The 27,309-nt window shown below is 34.5% G+C and overlaps 3 protein-coding genes across 6 annotated transcripts; 1 reads left to right on the forward strand and 2 right to left on the reverse strand.

The window, feature by feature from the left end:
* Positions 1 to 10,910: 10,910 nt before the first annotated feature.
* Positions 10,911 to 14,469, reverse strand: LOC107778020 (single-stranded DNA-binding protein WHY1, chloroplastic-like). The gene is made up of 7 exons (XM_016598203.2): positions 14,084 to 14,469; positions 13,228 to 13,325; positions 13,025 to 13,117; positions 12,719 to 12,813; positions 12,345 to 12,418; positions 12,153 to 12,241; positions 10,911 to 11,318 (listed from the first exon to the last, which is right to left on the reverse strand). Exons 1-7 carry the CDS (start codon positions 14,322 to 14,324, stop codon positions 11,199 to 11,201), a joined length of 810 nt encoding a protein of 269 aa, XP_016453689.1. The 5' UTR covers positions 14,325 to 14,469; the 3' UTR covers positions 10,911 to 11,198.
* A 4,022-nt stretch (positions 14,470 to 18,491) lies between these two features.
* On the forward strand, positions 18,492 to 23,178 carry LOC107778021 (uncharacterized). Of its 4 annotated transcripts, XM_075240714.1 has the most exons (9): positions 18,493 to 18,792; positions 19,513 to 19,568; positions 19,819 to 19,981; positions 20,676 to 20,764; positions 21,224 to 21,356; positions 21,601 to 21,693; positions 21,974 to 22,076; positions 22,459 to 22,512; positions 22,618 to 22,751. In XM_075240714.1, exons 1-8 carry the CDS (start codon positions 18,616 to 18,618, stop codon positions 22,509 to 22,511), a joined length of 867 nt encoding a protein of 288 aa, XP_075096815.1. In that variant the 5' UTR covers positions 18,493 to 18,615; the 3' UTR covers position 22,512; positions 22,618 to 22,751. The 4 variants fall into 4 exon arrangements, with proteins under 4 accessions (XP_075096816.1, XP_075096815.1, XP_075096813.1 ...); XM_075240715.1 differs by lacking the exon at positions 22,459 to 22,512 and having other exon boundaries at positions 18,492 to 18,792; positions 21,974 to 22,115; positions 22,618 to 23,069; XM_075240712.1 differs by lacking the exon at positions 22,459 to 22,512 and having other exon boundaries at positions 22,618 to 23,178.
* A 170-nt stretch (positions 23,179 to 23,348) lies between these two features.
* Positions 23,349 to 26,242, reverse strand: LOC107780166 (pectate lyase-like). Its single transcript, XM_016600688.2, has 4 exons — positions 25,903 to 26,242; positions 24,786 to 25,452; positions 24,383 to 24,625; positions 23,349 to 23,919 (listed from the first exon to the last, which is right to left on the reverse strand). Exons 1-4 carry the CDS (start codon positions 26,103 to 26,105, stop codon positions 23,695 to 23,697), a joined length of 1,338 nt encoding a protein of 445 aa, XP_016456174.1. The 5' UTR covers positions 26,106 to 26,242; the 3' UTR covers positions 23,349 to 23,694.
* Between the last annotated feature and the right edge of the window lie 1,067 nt (positions 26,243 to 27,309).

The following is a 27,309-nucleotide window of genomic DNA, read 5'->3' on the forward strand; positions in this document are numbered from 1 at the left end:
ATAGTGGCATAAAAGTAAATACATGTCTTATTAGTGGCTAACTGTGTACTTCCCACGAAGCTTAGCACACCAGCCCAACTCCCCAAAAGTACACCTTGCTTCGCGTTCGCGAAGGGCAAGCCCCCCTCCACTTCACGTTCGCGTCCAGTACTTCGCATTCGCGAAGAGAAAAATCCTCCCCAATCCCAAACTACTCTTCGCGATCACGGGAGTATCTTCACAATCGCGAAGAAGCATGCACCAGAAACCAGTAAAAGCTAAACCAACATTTTCCTTGAGTTCAAATAACATTTGCAACTTAATCGAAACTCACCCGAGCCCTCGGGGCTCCAAACCAAACATGCACACAAGTCCAAAAATATTATACGAACTCGCTCACGTGATCAAAATACATAAATAACACTTAGAACTACGAATCGGACACCAAAACGAATGAAATTTTCAAAGAAACTTAAGAATATGCAATTTCTCAACCGGACGTCCGAATCATGTCAAATCAACTCCGTTTTGCACCAAATTTTGCAGACAAGTCAAAAATACTGAAATAAACTTATACCAAGTTCCGGAACCGAAATTTGAATCCGGTAGCAACAAAGTCAAACTACGGTTAAACTTAGAAATTCTTTAAACCTTTAAACTTTTAGGTTTCAACAAATTACGTCAAATTAAGCTAGGGACTTCCGAATTCGATTCCGGGTAGACGCTCAAGTCCCAAATCACGATACGGACCCACCGGGACTGTCAAACTACTCATTCGTGTCTGTTTGCTCAAAGCATTGATCGAAGTCAACTCAAATGAGTTTTAAGGTACGATTTCACATTTTCATCAATTTTCTCATAAAAACCTTCTGGAAGAAAAGAGACGAACTGTGCACGCAATTCGAGAAAGGCTAAACGAATCTATTCGTGGACTCGAAATACAAAAATAAAAGTTAAAACTGAAAATAACCTATCGGGTCATCACAGCATCTTTTCAAACTTGTAAAGGGCAGTTGATCATCTTCCAATACAAAACATTGTTCGAAATCTAGAAGATATAAGGGATAAGAACATAAAAGAAAAGTGATTTTCAAGTGGTCAGTATGTATGTTGCCGGTAAAACAAAAACTTATAGTAGTACATTATCATCTAGAGTAGATAAACATCCTAAGACTTGGACTACAATTATTATAATATAGTAATTATAGACCTATTTTTATCTGTATGATGCATAATTATCCTCTTCCCCTAAGAAATCTGTGGGGAGCATATCTTTTTCTTCTTTTGGATTAATTTTTCACAGCAAGTCTGATATGGTAACTTGAAAAATAGAATAATAATACTATAACCGACTCAAACTGAGCTGATGTTATAAATATTCTTTATATTGTTAATGAACATAACTTAAATTCTTCTTTATCTTTTAATGAAAAGACGGGTAATTTTCTTCTATTATCTTTATAGTCGTTTGATAGAGAATAAGACAGACATTTAACTGCTTATTGATCACCAAAAAATGAAAGTATTAAAGAAATGAAGATAGTACCTTACCTCTATCTTATATAAAAGGTGAATCAACATGCTTATTCACATATATTGATACCCAAAATAACGATTATGTATTGATATGACGACTAATTTAAATGTATTTATTTAAATTAACTTGTAAATTAAGTCATTCAGCTAGCTAGGTCGTCAATAGCACGAGTTCTTTGTCCAACTTGTCGCATTGCCCAAAATAAAAATAGGTTCTAGTTGCAATTTATTAGGAAAGGCATTCAATTAATAGGGTATGTAGCACTAAAGAATCATTAAAATTTGTTGGTTAGCTCTGAATTTGCTAAGCTACGTAATAAAATAAATAATTGGTCGTTTTGATACCAGAGAGGGTTAACTGATGCTGATTTAGTAAAACTTATTGTTTTGTTTACTACTTCCTTTGAATTAATACATTGACCTAAACATGTTTATTTAAAAGCTTACTGATAAAACTTGTATTGTTTTATCAGAGTATTTTTAATGTGCGCCTACTTTTGTTGCATTAGTTTGGCAGGTTCTTTCTATATAGCACCATTTATTAGTGCACTCTAATCAAGGGTGGATTTATAAGGTAATGTATAAGGCGCATAAACGTATTGCATTAGTTTCGCAGGTTCTTTCTATATATCACCACTTATTAGTGCACTCTAATTAGGGGCGGATTTATAAAGTAATGTATGAGGCACGTAAACGTATTGCATTAGTTTCGCAGGTTCTTTTTATATATCACCACTTATTAGTGCACTCTAATCAGGGGCGGATCTCTAAGGTAATGTATGAGGCGCGTAAACGTATTGCATTAGTTTCGCAGGTTCTTTTTATGTATCACCATTTATTAGTGCACTCTAATCAGGGGCGGATTTATAAGGTAATGTTTTTTAATGGCACGTAAACGTATAATCTCTTTGCAAACCTGGGTATTTTATATATGTTTCAAACCATGGAAACAGCCTCTTGCAGAAATGCATGGTAAGGCCGCGTACAATAAGCAAGTGTGGTCCGGCTCTTTCCCGAACCCCGAGCATATCAGGAGCTTAGTGCACCAGGCTGTCCTTTGGTCTAATATTATCTATTGGCATCCACGTTCTACAAAGGCTGAATGGTGCACTTGGTTGAAGTTATTATCCAAAGTAATACGGATCAATTCCGACTTAATATTTTTTTCCTCCTTTCTTTAGTGATACACTCATACTTCTAGAAATCCTAGATTGTCTAATATATAATTAGTCACAACACGACCAAAAGGGCTTACCATTTATTTTCAGAGAAGAAATTAATAGAGTCCTTCATTTATTTGACGATGCACATAAACTACCCATTGCTTTTACCCATTTTGTATGCTCACTAGTAGAAATTCGGAAAAAAACGACCAAAATTTAGCGACCAAAATTTAGCGACCAAAATTGATCTGTGGGAAAAAGCGACCAAAGTTGGTAGCTAAACTAGCGAAAATAATAAAATAAATAAAAGAAACAAAATAGCGACCAAGGTTGGTCGCTACTTGGTTGCTATATTAGTCAAAATGTTGACTGGACTGGTCAGACTTTCTTGGTCAAACATTTACTGAGATTAGTGACCAATGTTGGTCGCTAAAGTGGGACCCACCTACAAAATTTTAATAATTATATTATTATTTTAAAAAAATTATAAAATATAAATATATATAATATAAAAATGGCGACCAACGTTGGTCGCTACTTAAAGGGTAGGCAGATACCGACCAACTTTGGTCGCTTAAATGGGGCCCAGTTATACAATTTTAATAATTATATTATTAATTTAAATATTATATGAAATATAATTAAATCTGATTTAAATATAGCGACCAACTTTGGTCGCTAAACTAAATTCTTGAATAAATAGCAACCAAAGTTGGTCTCTATTCAGGTCAACAATGGTCAAAATTAAAAATCACTTTTGTATTTACTATCTAAATAATATAAATATAAGCCGTTAATACTTTTGTAATACAAGGGATGAATAGTACTACGAATCGTGCGTCTCTCTCTCTCTCTCTCTCTCTCTCTCTCTCTCTCTCTCTATATATATATATATATATATATATATATATATATATATATATATATATATATATATATATATATATTAGGTAATATTATATCGAATATAGCTTACTATATATATATATATATATATATACTTACGCTATACTATGCACTAAGTATAAGTGTATTAGGTAATACTGTATCGAATATAGCTTATATATATATATAATATATATACTTACGCTATACTATGCACTAAGTATAAGTGTATTAGGTAATATTGTATCGAATATAGCTTATATATATATAATATATATACTTACGCTATACTATGCACTAAGTATAAGTGTATTAGGTAGTACTGTATCGAATATAGCTTATATATATATATATAATATATATACTTACGCTATACTATGCACTAAGTATAAGTGTATTAGGTAGTATTATATCGAATATAGCTTATATATATAATATATATATACTTACGCTATACTATGCACTGCGTATAAGTGTATTAGGTCATACTGTATCGAATATAGCTTATATATATATATATATATATATATATATATATATATATATATATATATAATATATATACTTACGCTATACTATGCACTAAGTATAAGTGTATTAGGTAATACTGTATCGAATATAGCTTATATATATACTATATATACTTACGCTATACTATGCACTAAGTATAAGTGTATTAGGTAGTATTATATCGAATATAGCTTATATATATATATATATATATATATATATATATATATAATATATATACTTACGCTATACTATGCACTGAGTATAAGTGTATTAGGTCATACTGTATAGAATATAGCTTATATATATATATATATTATTACGCTATACTATGCACTAAGTATAAGTGTATTAGGTAATATATATATATATATATATATATATATATATATATATATATATATATATATATATATATATATATATATATATATATATATATATATATATATATATATATATATATATATATATATATATATATATATATATATATATATATATATATATATATATATATATATATATATATATATATATATATATATATATATATATATATATATATATATATATATATATATATATATATATATATATATATATATATATATATATATATATATATATATATATATATATATATATATATATATATATATATATATATATATATATATATATATATATATATATATATATATATATATATATATATATATATATATATATATATATATAAATTAAAATCCTAAATTTATACTACATATGTACATAATTTTAAATTGTATTATATATATATATATATATATATATATATATATATATATATATATTATACACACACACACACACACATATATATATATATAGCTTAAATTGAATTAAAATCCTAAATTTATACTACATATATATATAATTTTAAATTGAATTAAGAGTAATATAATTTTTTTAGAAATAGTGACCAACTTTGGTCGCTATTTCTAAAAATTCAAAACTGATTACCTACCAAAATAGCGACCAACTGTGGTTGCTATTTTTAATTCCAAAGTGTCAAAACCGGGATCCCCTCCGATTCTTTCTAAAAATTTCCCAAAATCTCTCTTTTCTCTCTCACACTCAAACCAACCCCCCCCCCTTCCAACTCCCAGCACCAGAGGCCCCACCCACGCCACCAACGACCACCGCCCAGCTGTCGCCGCCCCGTCGTCGTCGCCTCTGCCGCTGCTGCGTCTCTCTCCTTCTCCACCTCCTAAAAATTCTAGGTTATAATTACAATTTATATCTTTTGTGTAAGCTTATAATGTTTTGTTTATTAGCTATGAATTAGTTTCAAATGACTAGTGTTTCAATTGATTATTTAACATTGTATTTTATAGAAACCTAGGGTTTAGGTTGTATTTATCATTATTTAACATTTTATAAAAATCTAGGGTTTATAGAAATGTAGGATATAAATTGAAACTTTTAGGATATGAGTTGAATTTTTAGGATATAAATAGAAATTTTAGGATATGACTTGAACTTTTGTGGATATGAATTGAACCTTTAGGATATAAATTGAACTTTTAGTTTATGTTTAAACTCGTAGGATAAGAATTGATGAACTTTTAGTTTTTAGGTTTTGTTCTTGTGAATTGAACTTGTAGGATATAAATTGAAGCTTTTATGTATGACTTGAACTTTTTAGGATATGAATTGAAACTTTTAGGATATGAGTTGAACTTTTAGGAAATAAATTGAACCTTTAGCATATGTATTGAACCTTTAGGATATGACTTGAACTTTTAGTTTATGTTTAAACTCGTAGGATATGAATATAACTTTTAGTTTTTAGGTTTTGTTCTTGTGAATTGAATTTTTAGGATATGAATTGAAACTTTTAGGATATGAGTTGAATTTTTAGGATATAAATAGAAATTTTAGGATATGACTTGAACTTTTGTGGTTATGAATTGAACCTTTAGGATATAAATTGAACTTTTAGTTTATGTTTAAACTCGTTGGATAAGAATTGATGAACTTTTAGTTTTTAGGTTTTGTTCTTGTGAATTGAACTTGTACGATATAAATTGAAGCTTTTATGTATGACTTGAACTTTTTACGATATGAGTTGAAACTTTTAGGATATGAGTTGAACTTTTAGGAAATAAATTGAACCTTTAGGATATGTATTGAACCTTTAGGATATGACTTGAAGTTTTAGTTTATGTTTAAACTCGTAAGATATGAATATAACTTTTAGTTTTTAGGTTTTGTTCTTGTGAATTGAACTTGTAGGATATAAATTGAAGCTTTTATGTATGACTTGAACTTTTTAGGATATGAAATTGAAAATTTTAGGATATGAGTTGAACTTTTAGGAAATAAATTGAACCTTTAGCATATGTATTGAACCTTTAGGATATGACTTGAACTTTTAGTTTATGTTTAAACTCGTAGGATATGAATATAACTTTTAGTTTTTAGGTTTTGTTCTTGTGAATTGAACTTGTAGGATATAAGTTGAAACTTTTAGGATATGAGTTGAATTTTTAGGATATAAATAGAAATTTTAGGATATGACTTGAACTTTTGTGGATATGAATTGAACCTTTAGGATATAAATTGAACTTTTAGTTTATGTTTAAACTCGTAGGATAAGAATTGATGAACTTTTAGTTTTTAGGTTTTGTTCTTGTGAATTGAACTTGTACGATATAAATTGAAATTTTACGATATGACTTGAACTTTTTACGATATGAGTTGAACCTTTAGGATATGACTTGAACTTTTGTGGATATGAATTGAAGGTTTAGGATATGAATTGAACTTTTAGTTTATGTTTTGAAATTTTAGATTGCCGGAGGATTATTAGAAGAGGTTGATGACGTTATTAGACATGCAATAGAACTTCCACCAAGAATAACTAAGACACAGTACCTAGCAAAGTGTGCCTTTAATTGTTCTTCTCATTAGCGACAATGATGATGAGAAGGCAATGGCATGTGTTTCAAATAGTGATGGTGTAGGTAGGAATTTAGTATTTTCTAAGTAGATAAAAGAAGAGCTTATAAAGTAATTTTGTACTTCATTTTCCATGAGGAAAAGAAGTTTAATTGAGAGTGACAAGGTTGATGAAGACGGAATGTGTTCCGTTGGTCATGGTAGTTCCCATAGAATGAGGATCATAATACTCTATGATGACAGAGATTATAGGAAGTTTTGTTCTAAATTTTCTTTCAAGTCTGATCCGTACTAGCTTAATGTGATATTGGTGATATTTCTTCGGATTCAGACAATGATTTGACCGACAAAAGTATGGAAATGCTCTTAAAAAGAATTAAAGGTAAAATCTTTTCAGCATCCTTCTCTACCAAGAAAAACATTTTACCTTTAATTCTTTTTAAGAGCATTTCCATACTTTTGTCGGTCAAATCATTGTCTGAATCCGAAGAAATATCACCAATATCATATTAAGCTTGTACGGATCAGACTTGGAAGAAAGTTTAGAACAAAACTTCCTATAATCTTTGTCATCATAGAGTCTTATGATCCCCGCTTTATGGGAACTGTCATGACCAACGGAAAACATTCCGTCTTCATCAACGTTGTCACTATCAATCAAACTTCTTTTCCTCTTGGAAAGTGAAGTAGAGAATTCCTCTATAACCTCTTTTATCTACTTAGGAAATGTTAAATCCTACCTATACCATCACTATTTTGAAACACATGTCGTTGCCTTCTCATTATCATTGTAGCTATAGAGATCAACAATTGATCAAAGACACACCCTGTCAGGTACTGTATCCAAGTTATTCTCTGTATCCAAGTTCATCCCGAGTAATAGTACCACGAGGATAATCACCAAAGCCACCAGACAGCTTTATGATGCCAATGAAGCAAGATGAGCTATTCAATAAAACTCGTATTGTAAAGAAGAAGAAAGAGACTGATTCAGAAAGGAGGGTCGAGCCTCGACTATATACATGTAAGTTTTTTACTTTTCATTAAGTATTTTGATTTACTTTTATATAAATTTTGAAATACTAATTCAATATATATAATTTTTCATATAGGTTCGCTTCACATGCAGCTGACGTGGGGGAATTCATACGCAGTCAACCACCTAATGAATCGGGCGAGGCAATCCAACTTTCGGACGAGGATGCTGAAAGAACACTCCTTGAGTACTTTATATACTTTGAACTAGACAAAAAAATTTAGTTCTATTGTGTTAGTTCTTTTTAGTTCGAATGGGCTTGTAATAAGCGTTAACTTAGTTTTGTTAGCTTAATGTGTTAGTTCTATTGATTGTTGCTTTTAATTGTTGTTGTTGCTGGCATAAAATGCCTGTTTAGGATGTTTGGTAAGCTGGCAGGTGGTGTAGCTGCCAAAACAAACAGTTTCTGCAAAAAATATACCAAGAAAAGCGACCAACTTTGGTCTCTATTTGGTTGCATTTCACTATAAAAAAAATAATTTTCTGGGCAATAGCGACCAACCTTGGTCGCTACCTGCCTAGATTTCTATTAAAAAAATATAATTTCTGGAAATATACCGACCAATGTTGGTCGCTTATCTTTAAAAAAAATTAAATTCTTGAATTTAGCGACCAACTTTGGTCTCTATTGTCCAGATTTTAAAATATAATATTTGGATTAGAAACCAAAGTTGATCGCTTTCTAATGATTAATGATAAATTAAAAACAACGTATTTCATATGTAGAGACCAACTTTGGTCGCCAAATTTATATTATTAAATTAATATAGCGACCAAAGTTGGTCACTAAAGTCAAAATCAGAATATTTGGTCCTTTTAACTTAGAGACCAAAGTTGGTCGCTAATTAGCGACCAACTTTGGTCCCTAAAATAAAGGGACCAGCAATATTGCGACCAGGCATGTTTGGTCGCTTTTAGGCCTATAAGCGACCAACTTTGGTCGCTTTTTACCGGATTTCTAGTAGTGGCTAAAACAAAATTTACCGGAAAAATATGGGAAATAATTAACACAAATTTGCTTGAATTCATTAGAAGTAGTATATCATTCTCTATAATTCAACTAGGAAACAAATAATTGATCCATGAATATTTTCATGATTTCATCAATAGTCAATTAAGGGGTCGGTGCAAACTGCAATAGCAATTGCATATTAATTAAATAGCACATAAATATTTATCTAATCCGTTCTCATGGATCAAACAATATTAATAGTTGCTTTATATATTTAGTTACTTAGGTGGGCAAGTAAACCTAAATGATTAATTTTAATCATTTATCCTATAAAGTCTAACCTTTTCCTCTTTGAAAACAGCCAAAACTTATACATATGACGATTTCGAGTGTGATGGTCAATGAGTTAGTAGATCATACACTGTGTTTCAACTAACTTTAGTATTATAAGTTAGCTGTTTGTATGATTAATCTTTTAACTAAGTCACACTTTTATTAATAAAAACATACATCTAATAAACACTATGATGCTTGAGTGATGCGTGACCAAAATGAATTAATATATTTTCAGATAAAATAGAAATTGACGAACTCATAACGTAAGGTAGTTGTTGAAGGTGTGAAGTTTGCAAATCATCTAGTATTAGTTTTTTACTTTCATAAAAGGTAAAAGGTTGGTGTCTTCATCACTTATTATGGCTTTTAAATAGAAGAATTTATTATTAAATGTCTAATAGGTCTTCAAAGACGTTAGTGACTATCGTTGAGATGACGTGAAATTAATCTGAATAAAATACTAAACTTTTTTATTCACTAATCTTTGAGTTATCGTTGAGAAGAAAGAAAAATAAAATGAAAAGAATAATTTAAAAAATAAATAATCTGGCTTAAGAAAAGTACAGTTTACATAATTTTGGTCATGGGCTTTGTCTAAGATCCATCATCCTTGAAACTTGAAAGGTCTATGTTATGTCATTTTGATCTTTTGGATACGATGAATAAAGATGGCAACGAAATGCACTGATGATATTGTTCGTGTTGAATCTAGACCTTCACACATCACTAGGATCTTAAATGCATTATATATTTAACATTTCTCCTTATTTTAGCTGTGTAGAGTGCTAGATTCACTTTTTAAGACTCTTGCATCCTTCCGCCATTTGCCCCATCATCAGTTAAGGTAATTATGCTGACATCCTATGTTAGCACATTACTGATATTATTCATTTCCACCATGCATAACTTTAAAATGTGTCCCTAAGGTCTTAAGCTTTCTTCATTATATATCTCTTCCATGTTCTCATGTATTAACTGTGGTATACTTTTTTCTTCTTGGTTGTTGGCCGATTGTGTGTGGAACATCAGATCATATTTATTTGTTTAGTTAAATAGTATGGTCCTTATATGGGTGAGCGTGCTGAGTCAAAAACATTCTTTCTATCACCACAAGGTAGGGGTTAAGTCTATCTCCACAAGGTAGGGGGTAAGTCTGCATACACATTATCTTTCTCAGACCCTACTCGTGGGGATATACTGGGTATGTTGGTGAGCATGAGGCAATTTTCCCTAGTATTTGTGCCCTCAAATATTCTTGTATTCTTCCTTACATGGACAAGCATGCTGAGGAATAATACATGTTTGGGCAAATTTCACTTGTATTTGTACACTTCTCTACTTTAGTAGAACATGTAAATACAGTAGAGAAATCCTCAAGTACTCTTTGGACCTCTTAAAACATTGCTATGCACAGGTCAGACAGTGCCAACCTCATTCTTGAGGCAAATATCAGCTCAAAAATTCCCTTGTTTGACAAGCTGACAGCTTTCCTCTTTTGTGATTCTGGGAAAAGCCAGGTGGAATAGCATATAATCCTGAACTAAGGACATAAAAAGAACCAAATAGGTTGGCGAAAACTATTCAACAGAATAATCAGTGAATGGGAATTTCCACTGCAATATGGCTACACAATAAACACACCTAGACACAACACAACTACATTAAATCACCATTACAACAAGAGAGTTAATTCAACCGTCGCGGAAACTTCTAGGAAAGCACTCCCAGTTAAAACCCCTTGTAGAATCAATGGAGGGTGCAAGTCAAAGAGGGTCATACAAAATTTTGATCAAAGGGCCAAAGAACATCCTGCTCCTCGATCATAGCACAGATAACGTACTCTATCCTGCCAGAACTATCTACTCCATTCTAAATCAGCACCTGATCTTGGATTTGCATTGTTTGAACGGCTGGCATCTTCAGGCTTGAAGGAATTCACAGCAGTGTGCCAACCTAAAAGGTATGGCACAACAAACTGCAAGAAAATCAGCAGAAAACGTGTTAGAAGAGTAACACTGCTGGAAAGAAAGAGGAGAATAAATATCAACCAGAAAGAAGAACCACCTTGAAATTTCAACACCGACAATGATCACAAAGGGTTAGCTAGTCATAATGCTTCATTTTTAGCAAGAGGAATAGTCGAAGGAGGGCAATGTTGTTGGCAAAGAATTCTATGGACGGAATTATACTTGACACCTTGAAGATAGCTTCATTCTAATATGATTTAACTTGTAGTATAACATGAGGCACTTTTTGAAAAGCAAGATTCAGCTTCCACCACTTGCTATTAGTCCAAAATGCAAGAAAAGTAACAGGAGAAAGCTTATCAACTAAATTCCAAGGTTTTCACAATAAAGCACAAAGTACTCTGCATCTGAATGGACTCTGACCACTTTGCAAGGTCCAGGGGGACCTAAAGAAGAAAGCAATTCCCCGAAATAGAATGATCCTAAGATATTTCTACTTAGGTTGCCAAGTCTTAAGCTTGCAAAAGTTGCCACTAGTCTTATTTCTTTCTCCATTCTCATCCACGTTAATGGCAAACAATGGGGCTATTGAAATATTCACGGGGTCAACCCTGTCATTGAATCCTGACTAGGGAATTTAAGCAAAAATCAAAGGAACTGGATCTATACGTAGCATAAATAGCCAGCTATCTGCATGCATGAACTTTGGCAAAATTCGCTATTTAGCGCCACAAGCTGACAAAAATCAAGAGGCTTACTAGCTTAACAGAATATGACATGGGTGAGGAAACAATTAACGACTATATATCAACAAAAAAACTGGGAGACCAGCTTCATCTTACATTGAATGCTGAGATAAGAACTGCAAACTCTGCCTTTGTAACAGGGATGTAAATGTTCTCATCCAAATTAATAAGCTTGTTCTGAACACCTGCATTCATTAAAGAAGGAAGGCAAACAAGTTATGTTCTATGGTTCAGAAATAAAATGTCCAATTTTCACTGTAATAGAGTGTCAAGGAAGAAGGTGATTACTGAGATTGAAGAAGTGACCAGAGCCATCCGGAAGTGGCTCAACCTTCAACACCTTCCTGACTTTACCTTCATCACTGCAAAGCACATATAAGATGGCTTCTTAGAACTTAAACCAATGAGAATACATAGTATCAATTAATTCCCAACACATAGAATGCCTATCAATTAAAAATATTGATCTCCAAGCCAGTATTCTAATAAATACCGTACATTTATGCCTACAAATACATCGACAAAAACAAATCATAACCGTATCCAGGACAGTCGATTGATGGTAACTGCAGCTAATTGCCAAATCAGTGGTTACTACAATGTTCACATTAGGAATCAATAACACTAGGTTTTGTGACGTTGCGAAAAAATGTAGGTGTTACCTTCTTCCTTTGTTTGGATCATGGAAAAATTCACATGAATCTTTTGCACCAAGGCTGATAAGAGATCCCATTTCAGTCACAGACAATGAGAAGACCTGAAAACACAAAGGCACTTGGAAATCAACACAAGGAGAGCAGAAATAATGCCCGACTAGATGGCACACTCACCATGTTAGCAAAAAGTGTCATGGACATGTCCGCCACAAATAACTACTACATATTCTACTACCTGATGATTATATCGAAGCTAAGCCTCGCCCATGAGTTCAGCAGTGGGGCAAAGAGAGGAATTAAGGTAAAGATTACCTGCTTTCTACCCCAATCATACTGGCGAACACCAGCAGCAGGTGCAAACTGAAGCAGCACGAAACCCTCTCTTGAAAGCTTGAAGGCCCCTGACTGCTCCATAATTTACAACAACCAAAGTAGGCATTAAATTACTACCAATTCCTCAATAACTCATAAGTTTAAGCAGAAGAAGGGCAACCCAAACACATGGGGAAGCATACGTCTAAAGGTGAGAACTCTGGAGGCCGAGGGTCGACAGTGAGAGCTGCCTTCCCTTTGTATATCGAGTATCCAACATAAACCTTAGGCGTAGATGCCCCTAGAAAAACAAGAACAATTTTAATTCTTTCATACCACGAAATGGCTCATAAGCATATAAACTAACCAAGTCACTACAAACCAATACTACTCATGCTCTAAGCACAATGTACTAGAAAAGACAATACAAAAGGTAGAAGGGAGACAAGACTCTTTCTCAGACGAAATCAAAAGCGGGAAAACATTCTGACATTTTCGTTAATGACTACAGCTCGAAAAGTATTTCAGTATTTCCCGAAATTCTCTGTGGCCATCAGCAACTGCCAATACTGAACTTCAGTATTTGAAATACGAGTGAAATATTGAAAAATTTGTTTGTGGAGCATTTGAACTAAAATAATGGTTTTTTTTACTCCCAAATCTTCAACCTTTTTCCAAGTAAAATTCATGTCCAAACACAACAACTTGCAATGCTCTTTCCAACTTCAGCTTCAAATCCTCTTTCTTTTTCTTTTTTTTTCCAATTTCCACCAAATATTTTCCAAATGCCTAATATAGACTGCACCTACAACAAACAACTGTAAATCAAGCAAAAAGCAACTATTTGAGTGTAACAAATGAAGCAAATAGGGGAATTTTAGCAACAGCAATTCTCATTGTAGAAAAAGCCCTTAAACCTCAGCCATAGGCACCCAAAACCAAAACTCAGTCAGAGCTGGAATTTTAACTTAACCAGTCCATAAAATAGGAAAATAATAAAATAAAAACCAGACAGAGTCCAAGAAAGAAAACCCATTTGCAAAACTTAACAGAGTTTACCCTGTTGTTGCTGTTGCTGTTGCTGTTGCTGTTGAGGTTCAAAGTATTCAGAATGGCGGCATGTTAAGGAAAGGTTTCTAGGCAAAGCTTTAGAGCATTTTGTGTTGGAATATAAGGGGTTAATATTATTGAAGGAGGAGGAGAAAGAGAGAGGTTGATGATAGGGATAAGGGGAGGAGGTTTTAGAAGGGTTTTGGAGGTTAAGGCTAAACCCTGCAGGAGAAAGAGAAAGGTTTAACATGGCTTCTCAAATGGCTGACGGTAAATAATAAAGCTTTTATCTTTACCAAGAAACTTTTGCTGCCCAAGAATGGAAAGCCGTGTTCTTGGAGCGAACGAGCTTTCGGTTTAGTGCTGGAGAGAGGGAACAGGCATTTTGAGGGATAGTGTGTATTCTTCTAAATTAAAATGAAATTTACAATTTTAGCAAAAATATGGAATTAGGGTATTGCTATTTCGTCCGATACCCTAACATCGAAGTTCCTCTCTCTTTTCATAGTAGTTCTTATATTCCATGGTTACAAGTCAAATGACAAGAATAAATATGAAGTCACAAATTCTTACTTTATGCGTGATGGACTCTCATATTATATTGTCTATGCTCTAGTTATTAGATTTCAAACATATGGGATGTTAAGTTTGGCTCATACCAATTGTGGAGATATGTGTTTTTTGTATATTATAGAGCAATCCTCATATTATGACCTAGTTTTTTTGGGTTGCTTAGGTTCAAGGTCTATTTTAATTAAACCCATATTTAAAGGTGCAATCTTTTTTGATATTTTTGAGCTATTTATGGAGTCAAGTATAAGTTAGGTGCATTTTTTTTATTTTTGTCTATTTCTGGTATTTTTTGATATTTTTGATCTATTTATGGAGTCAACTACAACCTTTTAGGTGCATTTTTGCTCTTTTGGGGTCTATTTTTGGTGTTTTTGGTCTAATTCTTGAGTGCGGTGCATGTCACTATCCCAATTTTCCACTTTAGAATGTCGTGATGGCACCTAATCTCTAAGATTAGATAAGCCCAACATTTAATGATAGCTTAATAGAAATAACCAAACTAATGAGATACTAAAATAAAACCAGTAAGCTCGTATAAATTCCCAAAATAGAACATCATCAACATAATTCCTAGAATTGATGGAACTGAGTCATAAGTTTTACAGAATATTCTAAAACCTCTACTACAACACTGTGTGATAAAGGAAATAATAGAAATGAGAAGATAACGAAAGGTGACTCCGAGGCCTGCTGACGTCGAACAGGTATAACTTAAAGTCTCCAGAAAGCAACTAACCAATCAATCACTAGCGTCCAGCACGGGCAGACGTACATGAATCTGCACAAAAATATGCAGAAGTGTAGTATGGGTACACCACAACGGTATTCAGTAAGTATCAAGCATAACCTCGGTAGAGTAGTGACGAGGTCAAGTCAAGACACCTATTAGGAGAAAAAGAAACTAACAAAGTATAACATAATCAAAATATGAGCAGCGAGGAAGTAAATGGCAAGTAAACAGTTCCATAACGGAAATTAAGCAGTAAAGGCAACTAGGAGTAAGCACATGATGAATCAACAAGAAGACAAATACGAAAAATTACAAGTAAAACAACAATTCAACCAACATGCCTTTTCTACATGGAATGTACAAAAAGAAATCACAACCGAAATACTGACTCGTATTCATATTTCACAATTCAATCACAATCTATCCTTATATCATCGCGTGAGCCTCACGTTTAGTTTTGAAAATCATTTTCTCCGAAATAGCTATACGCGTTTTAGCCCACCTTATCTCACCGCATAGCTTCAAGTAGTTCCCCTACTGGCAACACGCGTATTTATCTCACCACATGTATATCAAACCCTACCCTTATCACACTGCATGAGTATCAATATCACAACACAATAATAACTCGCACCACAAGTACCCATATGCCACAACTTGCTAAAAAGTCAACAATACCAATGTTTCCATAACAAATAGCTCATGGCTTAACCACAATGTGTACAAGAATTTCAATAATAACAAAAAGAATGAGAATTGCTCAACAAAGAAAGATATCTCAACAATTAGCAATTTCACCTCAATGTAATAACGACTTTTACAACTTCAACACCAATAACTCAACAAGAATATATTCCACGAAATAACAACTTCAAGTAGAAGTAATTCAACAACTAAAGAGGTAACAAGGCAATAAGAAAGACAATAACTTAAACTAAAATATATAAGAGCAAAATAATAAGTAAGAGGTAGAACAAGTACTAACAACATCAAATAAAGCATGTAAGAGTAGATCATGTAATAGTAGATTAACAATGAGAGATATAACATGTTATAGCAATTCAATTAAAGGCATGAAAAAGTCTAAATAACCTAAGCTGGTCAAATACCACATATAGTTAGCATACGCACTCGTCACCTTACGTACATGTCTTTCACATAACACAAATGGCTCAGTCAACCCAAATCCTAAGGCATAGTTCCCCCACAAAAAGTTAGGCAAGATGCTTACCTCAACTAGGCCAACTCAACCCTCGGAAGTGGCTTTTCCCCTAAAATTTGCCTCCACATGGCTCAAATCTAACTAAAAATGACTTAATAACATCAAACAATGCAAGAGAAATCAATTACAATAGATAAAATTAGGATCTTTACACTTTTCCCAAAAAGTCAACTTCGGGCCCGCCTGGTCAGAAATCGGGTCCAAGGGTAGATTCCGACTACCCATAATTTCACGAGTCCATATATGTATTTTGTTTTCAAATCTGAGTCCAAATCAACTCTCAAAACTCAAATATTCATTTTTCAATACTTTGATAAAAATCCCTAAATTTTTTCTTTGATTCACATAAATTTTATGTTAAATCTATGATATAATCATGAAATGTAGTTGGAAATTAATTAGCATCACTTACCCAATGTTTGTAGGTGAAAATTCACTCTTCAAATTGCCTCATGCAGAGTCTAGGATTCTAAAATGAAAGAATATGATAAAAATTCCCGACTCTCAGCACTTTTGTTCAATCGTAGGTGTCGCATTTGCGACAGTAGATTTGCATTTGCGAACCCTCGAAATTGCAGAACATGGATCGCAATTTCGAACCCTGACAGCCTCCACAAAATTTGCAATTGTGGCAAAGGCTTCGCAATTGCGAACTAACTTCCTTCGCAAAAGTGACCGGTGGTCGCGATCGCGACCCAACCCAAGTATGTACTGACTTCCCAATTTACAAAGGGAAATGTCGCATTTGCGACATCTGCCATTCCCTACCTACTTCAGAATTGCGACATAGAGCACCAACACACCAACAAATTCAGTTTTCAGTCCAATCCTTCCAAACCACGTCTGAAACTCATTCGAGCCATCAAGGCTCCAAACAAAATATCAACACAAGTATAAAAATATCATACGAACTCGCTCGCGCGATCAAAATACGAATTTAACATCTAAAACTACGAATCAGACACCAAAACACATGAATTTCAAAGTAAAGTTCAAGAACTTGTAGAATTGCAACTAAGCGTCCGAATCATATCAAATCAACTCCAAATAATACCAAATTTTGCAGACAAGTTCTAAATAGCATAACGGACCTATTCCAAGTCACAAAATCAAATTCCGAATCCGATAGTCAAAATTCAACCTATGGTCAAACTTCTAAACCTCAAATTGCCAATTTTCGGCAAAACGACACAAATCAACCTATGTATCTCCGAATCCGATTTCGGGCATACGTCCAAGTCCAAAATCACGATACGAACCTATTGGAGCCTTCAAAACATAGTTCTGGGGCCGTTTCCATAAAAGTTAAACATTGGTCTACATAATCAACTTAAGCTTCTAAGCCAAGAGTGAAAGTGTCCAATTCAACCCAAAACCTTCCCGGAACGAAACCAATCAATCTTGTAAGTCATAAAGCCAAAATTACATATATGTAAAGTATCAAAAAGGTAAACAGGGCGCAAATATACAAAATAACCGGTGGAGTCATTATAGTGCAACTTCTTGAGATGCAGTTTCCGTTACCATCTACTATGTTTATGGTGTTCAGTGCACAATTAGTAGTGTAGTTTATCGGCTTCGACGAGACTTCCCTAGTATTTCTCGTTAAATTAATTTTTCCTTTCTCAACCAAAGTTTGCTTAATATTTTACGGATCAAATGTGCACATTTTTCACAAATTTAAAGGAGCAAAATTGTTCAAAATTATATATATAAGGGACCATTTTGAACCTACCCCAAATATAAGGATCATTCCAATAAACTCTTCCTCATTGTATATTATGGGAACCGTAGGATTCCCATGCAAGGGGTGCAGAAATATGAGCCGTAGATGGGAAAGTATGGAGCCCATTATCCAAAACATTTAAGACCAAAAGCAGAGGATAAAACAATGAAATCTTGCTGTCTACTTTGCATCCACATAACTCTTTATAAGATCAAACAACTCCAAACTAAATCTCTCTGCTGTTTCAATTCAAGGAAATCTATCATTACTTTCCATGAACTATAGCAAGAATGTCAGCAGCATTATGTTCATCATTTCGGGTAATGTTGCCTCAATGGAGATACTGTAACAAGAACTTGCACTACTGGATTTTGCCTCCTTCTAAGACAAAACTTAACTTCCTTTATTTTCCAATCTTCTCTTCTTTTACTGATGATGATTCTGTCAAACCCATCAAACAAAATCAGGTACTATTATTTTTTTAGTCTCTTCTGTTTTTACATAGACATATACTAACTTATGGCAGAGAAATGAGATGAAATGTGCTGTTTCTTATCCAATATACCATTAAAGTCGCAAAATTATTTTTGGTCACGTTAAAGATTATAACACTAAAGTCACATAATTATTTTTTGTCACATTTAAGCAACTGAGCTTGAGCTTCACCGACTATGAAAGTATAGTAACTAAACTATGGTGGTAAAATGTATTAACTTTACTTAGTGGTGAAGTACAATAGTGGCATATCGTCATAATGGGTAAAATTTAGTGGCTTAATTGATATAGTGGATAATGGGTATGATGCACAAGGCATCCCGCGATTAAGTAGATCTTGCGGAAGGACCGTACCGCAAAGAGTATAATATAGACAGTCTATTCTAATGCAAGCACTAGTGGCTGCTTTCATAGCTCGAACTCGTGATATACAGATCACGCGGAGAAAACTTTACCGTTGCTCCAAGGCTACCCTTCCAAGTAAATGCACCATCAAAATATAATTGTGACATTATTATTACCGTGTGAAAAGTTTAACTGTTATAGTGAATAAAGTTCAATGCGACATTTGTGACTTTAACTTTTATAAGTAGATAAAGTTAAATGACTATAGGTGAAATTAGCCTTTTGTTTCTTGAAATATTGTATGATAAGACTTAAGAGGGCTTACATTTCACTTGTTCTATTAACAGGTTATGTATGACCCTTCAGAGGAGCTCTTTGGACTTGCTGCTGATTTGCAGCCAAGGTTTTAGCTTCTTCTTTTTCTTCTGTTTCTATTTAATTGCTTGCATTAGTTCATGGATTATGTTTTGTTGCTGCTATAGTCATTGAAATCTGCATAGGCTGGTTATTTTGATAATTGAAGCATAAATTCTATACCCCTTCCTCATGATAAGGAACCCCTTTTCACGTATTTACTCGTAATTATCTATTGAGTAAGTTAACTATTGATCTTCCATCTGCATTCCTATGACCTGCTTTTATTCATTTTCCAGGAAGGTTGTTTCTAGTGCGTCGAGTCCAAGATCATGGTTTGGCCCAAACGGCCAATATATAAGAGAATTGCCGTGCCCGAGCTGCAGGGGAAGGGGCTACACTCCTTGTATTGAATGTGGAATAGAGAGATCCAGTTTAGATTGTTCATTGTGTAATGGAAAGGTAACTTCTTTTCTGGCTTATGTGTGCCATACCTCCGGTTCATATTATCTGTCTTTAAAGGTTATTGTACACCTAAGTTGCTCGGACTCGGGTGTGGGTATCCGATACGGGTGTGGATCTAGAGGTCGGATCTTTAGAAGTTTCTATATACAAGATATTCCATTTTCTTCAATTTCACCCTAACTTTTGTTTTGATTTCAAAAATCATTGTATTTGTCCCGAATTCCTCTATTGATTTTGGTCAAAGTACCCAAAATTGTTGACCAAATTCGATACAGATCCCACACCTACTACCATACCCACATCGTATCGACACAGGTGCGGCATCAACGGTGAACAGTTCGAGCAACTTTGTTGTACACCCCTTAAGAAAGACATTTAATAGCCTTAATCGTAAAAATGTGCTCTATTTGTTTAAATTAAACATCTCACTTGATTAACACTCCACTAATTGGAACAGACGAACAGTAAGGGTAGGTTCGCAAAAAAAGAAAGTAATAAATGATTTCTTGTTTTTCTAAAACGTCAAATATTTTGAGATATATTCCATTTGCGTAAGCGACTACTATTTGGGACAGGTGGGAGTGAGCTCTAAACTTACCTAAATATACACTTGATATGTCTGCTGGAATATCGATGCGATGCTCATCTATACAAGAGCTATGTTCTTAATAGAAGTTTTCATGTACGGCAGGGTATGATGACTTGTCATCAGTGCAGTGGAGATTGTGTCATTTGGGAAGAGTCTATTGACGAAAGGCCTTGGGAGAAAGCTCGGTCAAGGTAAATATTTCCTGCTTCATGTTTCAATCAGATTCCATTTTGCGAAAGTCATGTGTCCTCACTTTAATATTATTACATCGAGCACATAAGTTTGCTCTATAATCAAGTTCATCATTGTGCTACTCGATATATACCAACATGTTTACCTTGCCATCTGTGAGACTTCCTCCCTATTCCTATGGGTCGAGTGAGCAGAAACTTTCAATCTTTCTGATCTTTCTCCTTATTATGGTGAAGAAAGCACTAACGACTCAGGGGTGAGTCTTCTTCAGTTTGAGGTGGAGAACATTTGGCTTAAGTATGGCATTATGTTTTATGTAGTTACTTAACCATGTTTTATATTCTGCATCAGGCATCTTGTGTTGTAACCTTTCTTTCTTCCTATTTATATTACAAGCAATATTTCTTGGGGAATTTAGGTAACGTTGCCTTATAAGAAGCCTACATGATCTTTTTCAGTTCCCCTTTAAAAGTAAAGGAAGACGATGAAGTGGACAACTTAGACATAAAGCTTGATGCGAAGAGGAAAACTAAGCGTGTCTACCAATCTCCAAATACAGAAGTCAATTTGAAGATCAGCAGATCATTAAAAGTTAGTATTCATTTTTCTTTTAGTACCCTAGTTGTCCTCTCCACTAGCATAATTTTTCTTCAATCAAACTATTGGCACTTGGTTTCCTTATTTTGACGTTTCTATTTCACCATTATTATTGCATGGACAATGTAGTGAACCTTTCATTTGGATGATTCTTTGGATCCCTATGCAAATTCTTAAACTTCAGACGGATTCGTCAATTCTTGAATATAATCTTTTTTGTTTAGTTGGATGATTGCAGAGCTTAAATGCAAAGACTGGACTATTTAGTAAGAGAATGAAGATTATCCATGGCGATCCCACGCTTCATGCACAAAGAGTAGCTGCTATTAAGGTTTGACTTATCAACTTCATATCTAAATGATTGACCTCTAGCTATGCAAGTTCTGCTAACTCATTATAAGTTACTGCACGGAGCATGTCGGTCTGATTTTTCCTACGAGAGAAGTATGCAACATGTTAAAAAGTCATTTAAAGTTATCAATCATGATGTAAAACTAACATAAATTGCAGATAATGATTGGAATAGATGAGGTAGAATGGGGAGAGTATTTTCTCAACATTGCTTCAGCCAAACCTTAAAGTTTTAATTCGACATAATACTTGTTATGCAGAAAGCAAAGGGGACGCCTGCTGCTAGAAAACGTGCCTCCGATTCCATGAAAGATTACTTCCGTGATCCAGATAACCGTCGCAAGAGAAGTATATCCATGAAAGGTCTATAAAGTTTTTGCTCATGTCACACTTAAAATAATGGTAGTTTTGCTTTCTTCTTTGATTATATCATAGTTGTACTGAAGATGTCAAAAACGACCCCTTAATGTTCTGTTAATGGTCTTGAACTATTACACTACAGAAAATGATTACTGTAAACCATTAAACACTTAAACATGGAAAGATTTTATTCTTGTTTCCCTTCATTTACCTGTCGCAAAAAGTTGAGTTCACCATTTGGCTTTTGCGGCATAAATATTGCATATAGCTCTTGATATTCAAGCACTACATCTTATTGGCATTTTCTGTAGGGGGTTTTGGGGAGGGGGGGGGGGTTCTGGATTTGATATGGATCACTCACATTATTATCCTTTTCACTTATCAGAAAAGCCAATGTCTTGGTACATTTTCCTGAATATCAAGTGGTGCTCTCATTAAGGTCTTCTGTTTATACTGAATTCGATATGCTTTTTTGTTTGAGAATTGTTTAATGAGAGCATGTTTCTCTCAAGAAGAAGTTAATAGCTGATTTATCTAATTGCAGGGGTGAAATTTTACTGTAAAAATTGTGGACAGGAAGGGCATAGGAGCAACTACTGTCCAGAAATTCGAGACAATACAGATAGACGTTATAGATGTCGATTATGTGGAGCAAAGGGTCATAACAGAAGAACCTGCTTAAAGTCAAGCTTAATTGTACCGAAGAAGATGGTCAAGATTAACCATCATTGCAGCAAGTGTCGAAGAACTGGCCATAATAGAAGGACATGCAACCAAAAGAAGAATGAGACTAAAGTTGTTGCTACAATCAATAGTTCTGCTACTCGGGCAAAGAGAACTTATAGCTGCAGTGTGTGCTTAGGGAAAGGGCACAATGCTCGGACATGTCTTCACAAAAACAACTTCAAAAGAAGACAGTTCTTTGTAAGGAAATTCCTTATGTCTGACTTTGTTCACATATATCAATTAATCCAATATTCTGTTTCTTTTCTGATAGTTCTCCGTTTTAAATGTTTGTTCGATTGAAAACATTGGATCAATTCGCTCTAAGGATATGTAAAATTTGCATATAAAGCTGTGACAAATAACATGGTTGATTTTTGCATGAGAACACGTACGAGTCGTATTTGATAGGTTGTGCTGCATATATCTGTTCTTGAAATCCATATTTTCTTAAACAAAGTACAAATATATCAGCATTATGCCTTTATTACTACGTAAAAGAATAGGGGTTGATACAATAAATTTCACTCTTGGGGACACATGTAGCCTATATTGAAATTCAAACAGGGAAATTTACATTTATTAGAAATCATAAATCAAAACTTTCTGTTACAAAAAATAAACTTGATCTCTCACCAGAACCCACTTTTTTTCCTTTTCTCCCTCTCCTAACTGTTTTTCCCTATAGAGCAAACCAGCCAGGAAAAAGCAAAAAAGAAAAACCCGTAGAAAAAAACTGAGAAAACAACGAGACAACAGATAGATGTCTCAGCCATTTCTTTCTTCTCTTACTGTAAAAGAACCCCAAAAAAATCTTCGGCTCCATGTCAACCCCAAAAAAGTGAAATGTACATATGGTTTATATATTAGTATTATGTACATAAATATAGAACATTGGCTAGCATGCTTTTCCAATCTTGCACTTGATTACACCAGCTTTGCGAGTGAGTCTGCCGACAAATTTAGCAGGCTCAAACTTGATGCTGGTGTGTTCTGTGAATGGAGTATGCTTGATATCTGGTCCGGACTCCCTAAAGTAGGCTCCGTTCAAGAACAAATCCCCCTCAGATCTCCATTGCCAGTTTCTCCACAGAGATTCTGGGGCGCCATTCCGGTTTGTCACCTTCATTTAGCATACTTTATGTTAGCAATTTCACATGCAATATGCCACAAAAGGGAATGATAACTCTCTACTGTTTAAACTGAAAAACTGTTTATGTTAGCCTTATGCTACATTCTAAAGGCAGGGCAACCCGATGCACTAAGCTCCCGCTATGCGCGGGGTCCGGGAAAGGCCGAATCACAAGGGTCTATTGTATGCAGCCTTACTCTGCATTTCTGCAAGAGGTTATTTCCACGGCTCGAACCGTGACTTCCTGGTCACATATGTGATTGGACAATCTAAGAGGACATATCAATATGTGATTGGACAAGAAATGTTAGTTTGATTTATTCGCATATGCTTAAGCCTTGGTAAGCAGGTACTATCTGGTATATGTACTGATTGGAGGTAGCAGATACTCGGTGAAATCACCGACAGACACCACTATTGTTATAAAAAAAAGTGATTAGAATGTTATGCATACCTCTTTAGTGTTTGGATTGTTGGAAGCCTTGAAGCGGTTACCCTGGCTAATAATGGTGGGATTAGCAGTGCCACCAATTGCATACATTTCCCATTTTGCATAGTCATTGTTGACAACATGGAAGAATCCCCATCTGCACCTTGGCATCCTCTGAATACATCCCTTTCCGAACCGATTGAATGCAACTGTAACTTGCATGATTTTATCTTGAGGAAAGGCATCATTTGCTCCCAAAAGCATCACCTGAATCATCATTTGTTGTCATTAGGCCAAATACAAATCGACAGACGACAACCCCCTAAACTTGTCAATTTTTTTTCATTTAGACATCTTATCTAAGAATCTGACTTATTGAACACAGTTGAAATGTGCCTGCTAAGAATAGGAGAGGAGAAAAACTTACGTCGTTATGATGATTGAATTTGCAGTTAGAAATGGTGATAGCAGTGGAAGCCATGATTGCATCAATGAGGCCATCAGCACCCTTAGTTAAAGTACAATGATCGATCCAGATACGGTTGGCACCAAAGATGGAAATAGCATCACCATCACTCACTGTCCTAAGACCAATATGGTCAATAGAATCTCTGATCATACCACCTGAGGTAGAAAGGATGTGATGAACTCTAATGTTGTGGACAATCACATTGTGCACAAATTGTATGGTTAGTCCTGCTCCATATGCAACATGAACAGAAACTCCCCTGCCATCAATTGTCTTATCATTGTTGATCATCAGTTCTTGCTGCAACTTGATTATCATCGACTTCTCGAAGATAATCCACAACGGCTCTTCTTGGATGACAGCGTGGCGAAGGGTTCCTGGCTTTGGCTCTTCCACGTTATCATCCGAGGGATCGGTGACAACGTAGAACTTACCGTCTTTACCACCAGTTGTGCCATGGCCAAATCCCCTAGCACAATCTGCTAATGCCTTCCTGTTATTAGCCCAGTTTTTGTCACACCTCCAACATTTGTCAATTGGATTGTATGCCTTGCAACCATCATTGTCATCCTTATCATCTTTATCTTCTTCCTTCAGATGCCTCCTTGTGCCATTAAAAATTGTTCTGCAATGTTTGACAATAACTAATGTCAATTAAAAAAAGGGAAGATGTCCAAATTTTACCACTCTATTATGCAAAATATCTTAATTTTACCCTCCATTATACTTCCAGCCTGGGGCTATTCATACCTTTGTCGTTAGCAAATCATCTCATATTTGCCCTTGCTTTTATTGGAACTCCAACGTGGTCTAAGTGGATTCCATATGTCAAAATACTCGAGGGGAAAAGGTCTAAATTCACCCATGTACGTTTCATTATGGGTTAAAATTACCTCAGTTATACTTTATTGGAGCTTCATAAGGAAAGATACTAGACGATTTGCTAACGATAAGGGTAATGATCGCCTTCCCCGGTCCTTCCACGGACCCGTGCCTAAAAAGCTTTTGGTCAACCCACAAACCAAGAGACCCTTAGACAAAGAAACCATTTGTTCAAACAAAAAAAAATACTTACTCTCCAACTTCTTTGTTGAAAGTATCAGTGAGTTCCTCAGGATTTTCATTATAAGCAGCAAGAGAGGATTTGAGGGCTTCTTCAGCTTTCTTTTCCAAATAAGGGTCAAATTCAGCAATATTGGCATGCAAGTTTGGGATTAAAGAAGCAATACATAAAAGGGAGTAGAGAAAAATAACTGAATTACAACTAAATGAGGCCATTGTTTTTTTTAATATTTCTTTTGTTTTTATTATGGTAGCAGAATAACTTTTTTGTTAGTTAATTTCTGCTACCACCTGCAGCTTGGGAAATCCCAAGTTTTGGTAGTAGTTGATATTTGTAATGCAGATGAGTTCCCAAAGCTTGGGAATACAATAATAGTAAACACATATATACCACTAACATAGGAAAAGATAGGGACATATTTTTAGCGGGAACAACGGATGACCAAATACTAATTTGAGGTTGACAGTTATAGTTTTCCTAACTAACTTTTGAATGTTTTCTTTTTCTATTTTTTGTGTGGAAAACACAAGTCAAGGGATGTTGAAACAAGGAAACATAAAAAGCGGATCTAGTCTAGGATAAAATCCCTAACTATATTTATAGTTCAAATTAATGGCTGTTGGTGTAGCCGTATCGGCTATATATGTCTACTTGTGCCTGTTAAATATGATCAAGAAGCCACAATTCAAACGAAAGTCTAGCTCTATAATGCTTGCCAATTTTTTTAACAGAACAATAAAAGAAATTTCAAATTACATTAAATAAATATTCTTAGACAAGCTTTACAAATGTTATATACTCTCTTCATTAATATTACAACAACATACCCAGTGTAATCTCATAAGTAGGGTCTGAGAAGGGTAGTGTATATGTAGGCTTTACCCCTACTTTAAAAAAGATAGAGATGTTATTTCTGATAGACCTTCGGCTCAGGAAAAATAAGAAGAAATGAGTAACAAGTAATAACACCAGCAAGCCAATCAGAAAATCGAAGTGAACGAAACAACAAGTGATAACAGAAATATAAGAATAAGAAAAGACGACTAACACTATGTAGCACACTAATGCCACTGGTATGAACAAGGTAAATAAAAAACAGTCGGCCACCTAACCTTCTACGCGAAATCTCGACTTCCACACCTTCCTATCAAGGATCATATTCTCGGTAAGCTGAAACATCGTCATCTCTTGTCTAATCACCTCACCTCAATAATTTTTCGGCATACCCCTACCTCTCCTTGGATCCTCCAAGGTCAACCTCTCACACCTCCTCATTAGGACATCAGTGTCTCTCCTCTTTACATGCCGAACCATCTAAATCTCGTTTCCCGCATCTTGTCTTCCACAGGTGCTACGCCCAGCTTTTCTCGAATAACTTCATTCCTAATTTTATCCAACTAGGTATACCCGCACATCTAT

The sequence above is a fragment of the Nicotiana tabacum genome, chromosome 20 (assembly GCF_000715075.1).
Source record: "Nicotiana tabacum cultivar K326 chromosome 20, ASM71507v2, whole genome shotgun sequence".
Taxonomy (NCBI): domain Eukaryota; kingdom Viridiplantae; phylum Streptophyta; class Magnoliopsida; order Solanales; family Solanaceae; genus Nicotiana; species Nicotiana tabacum.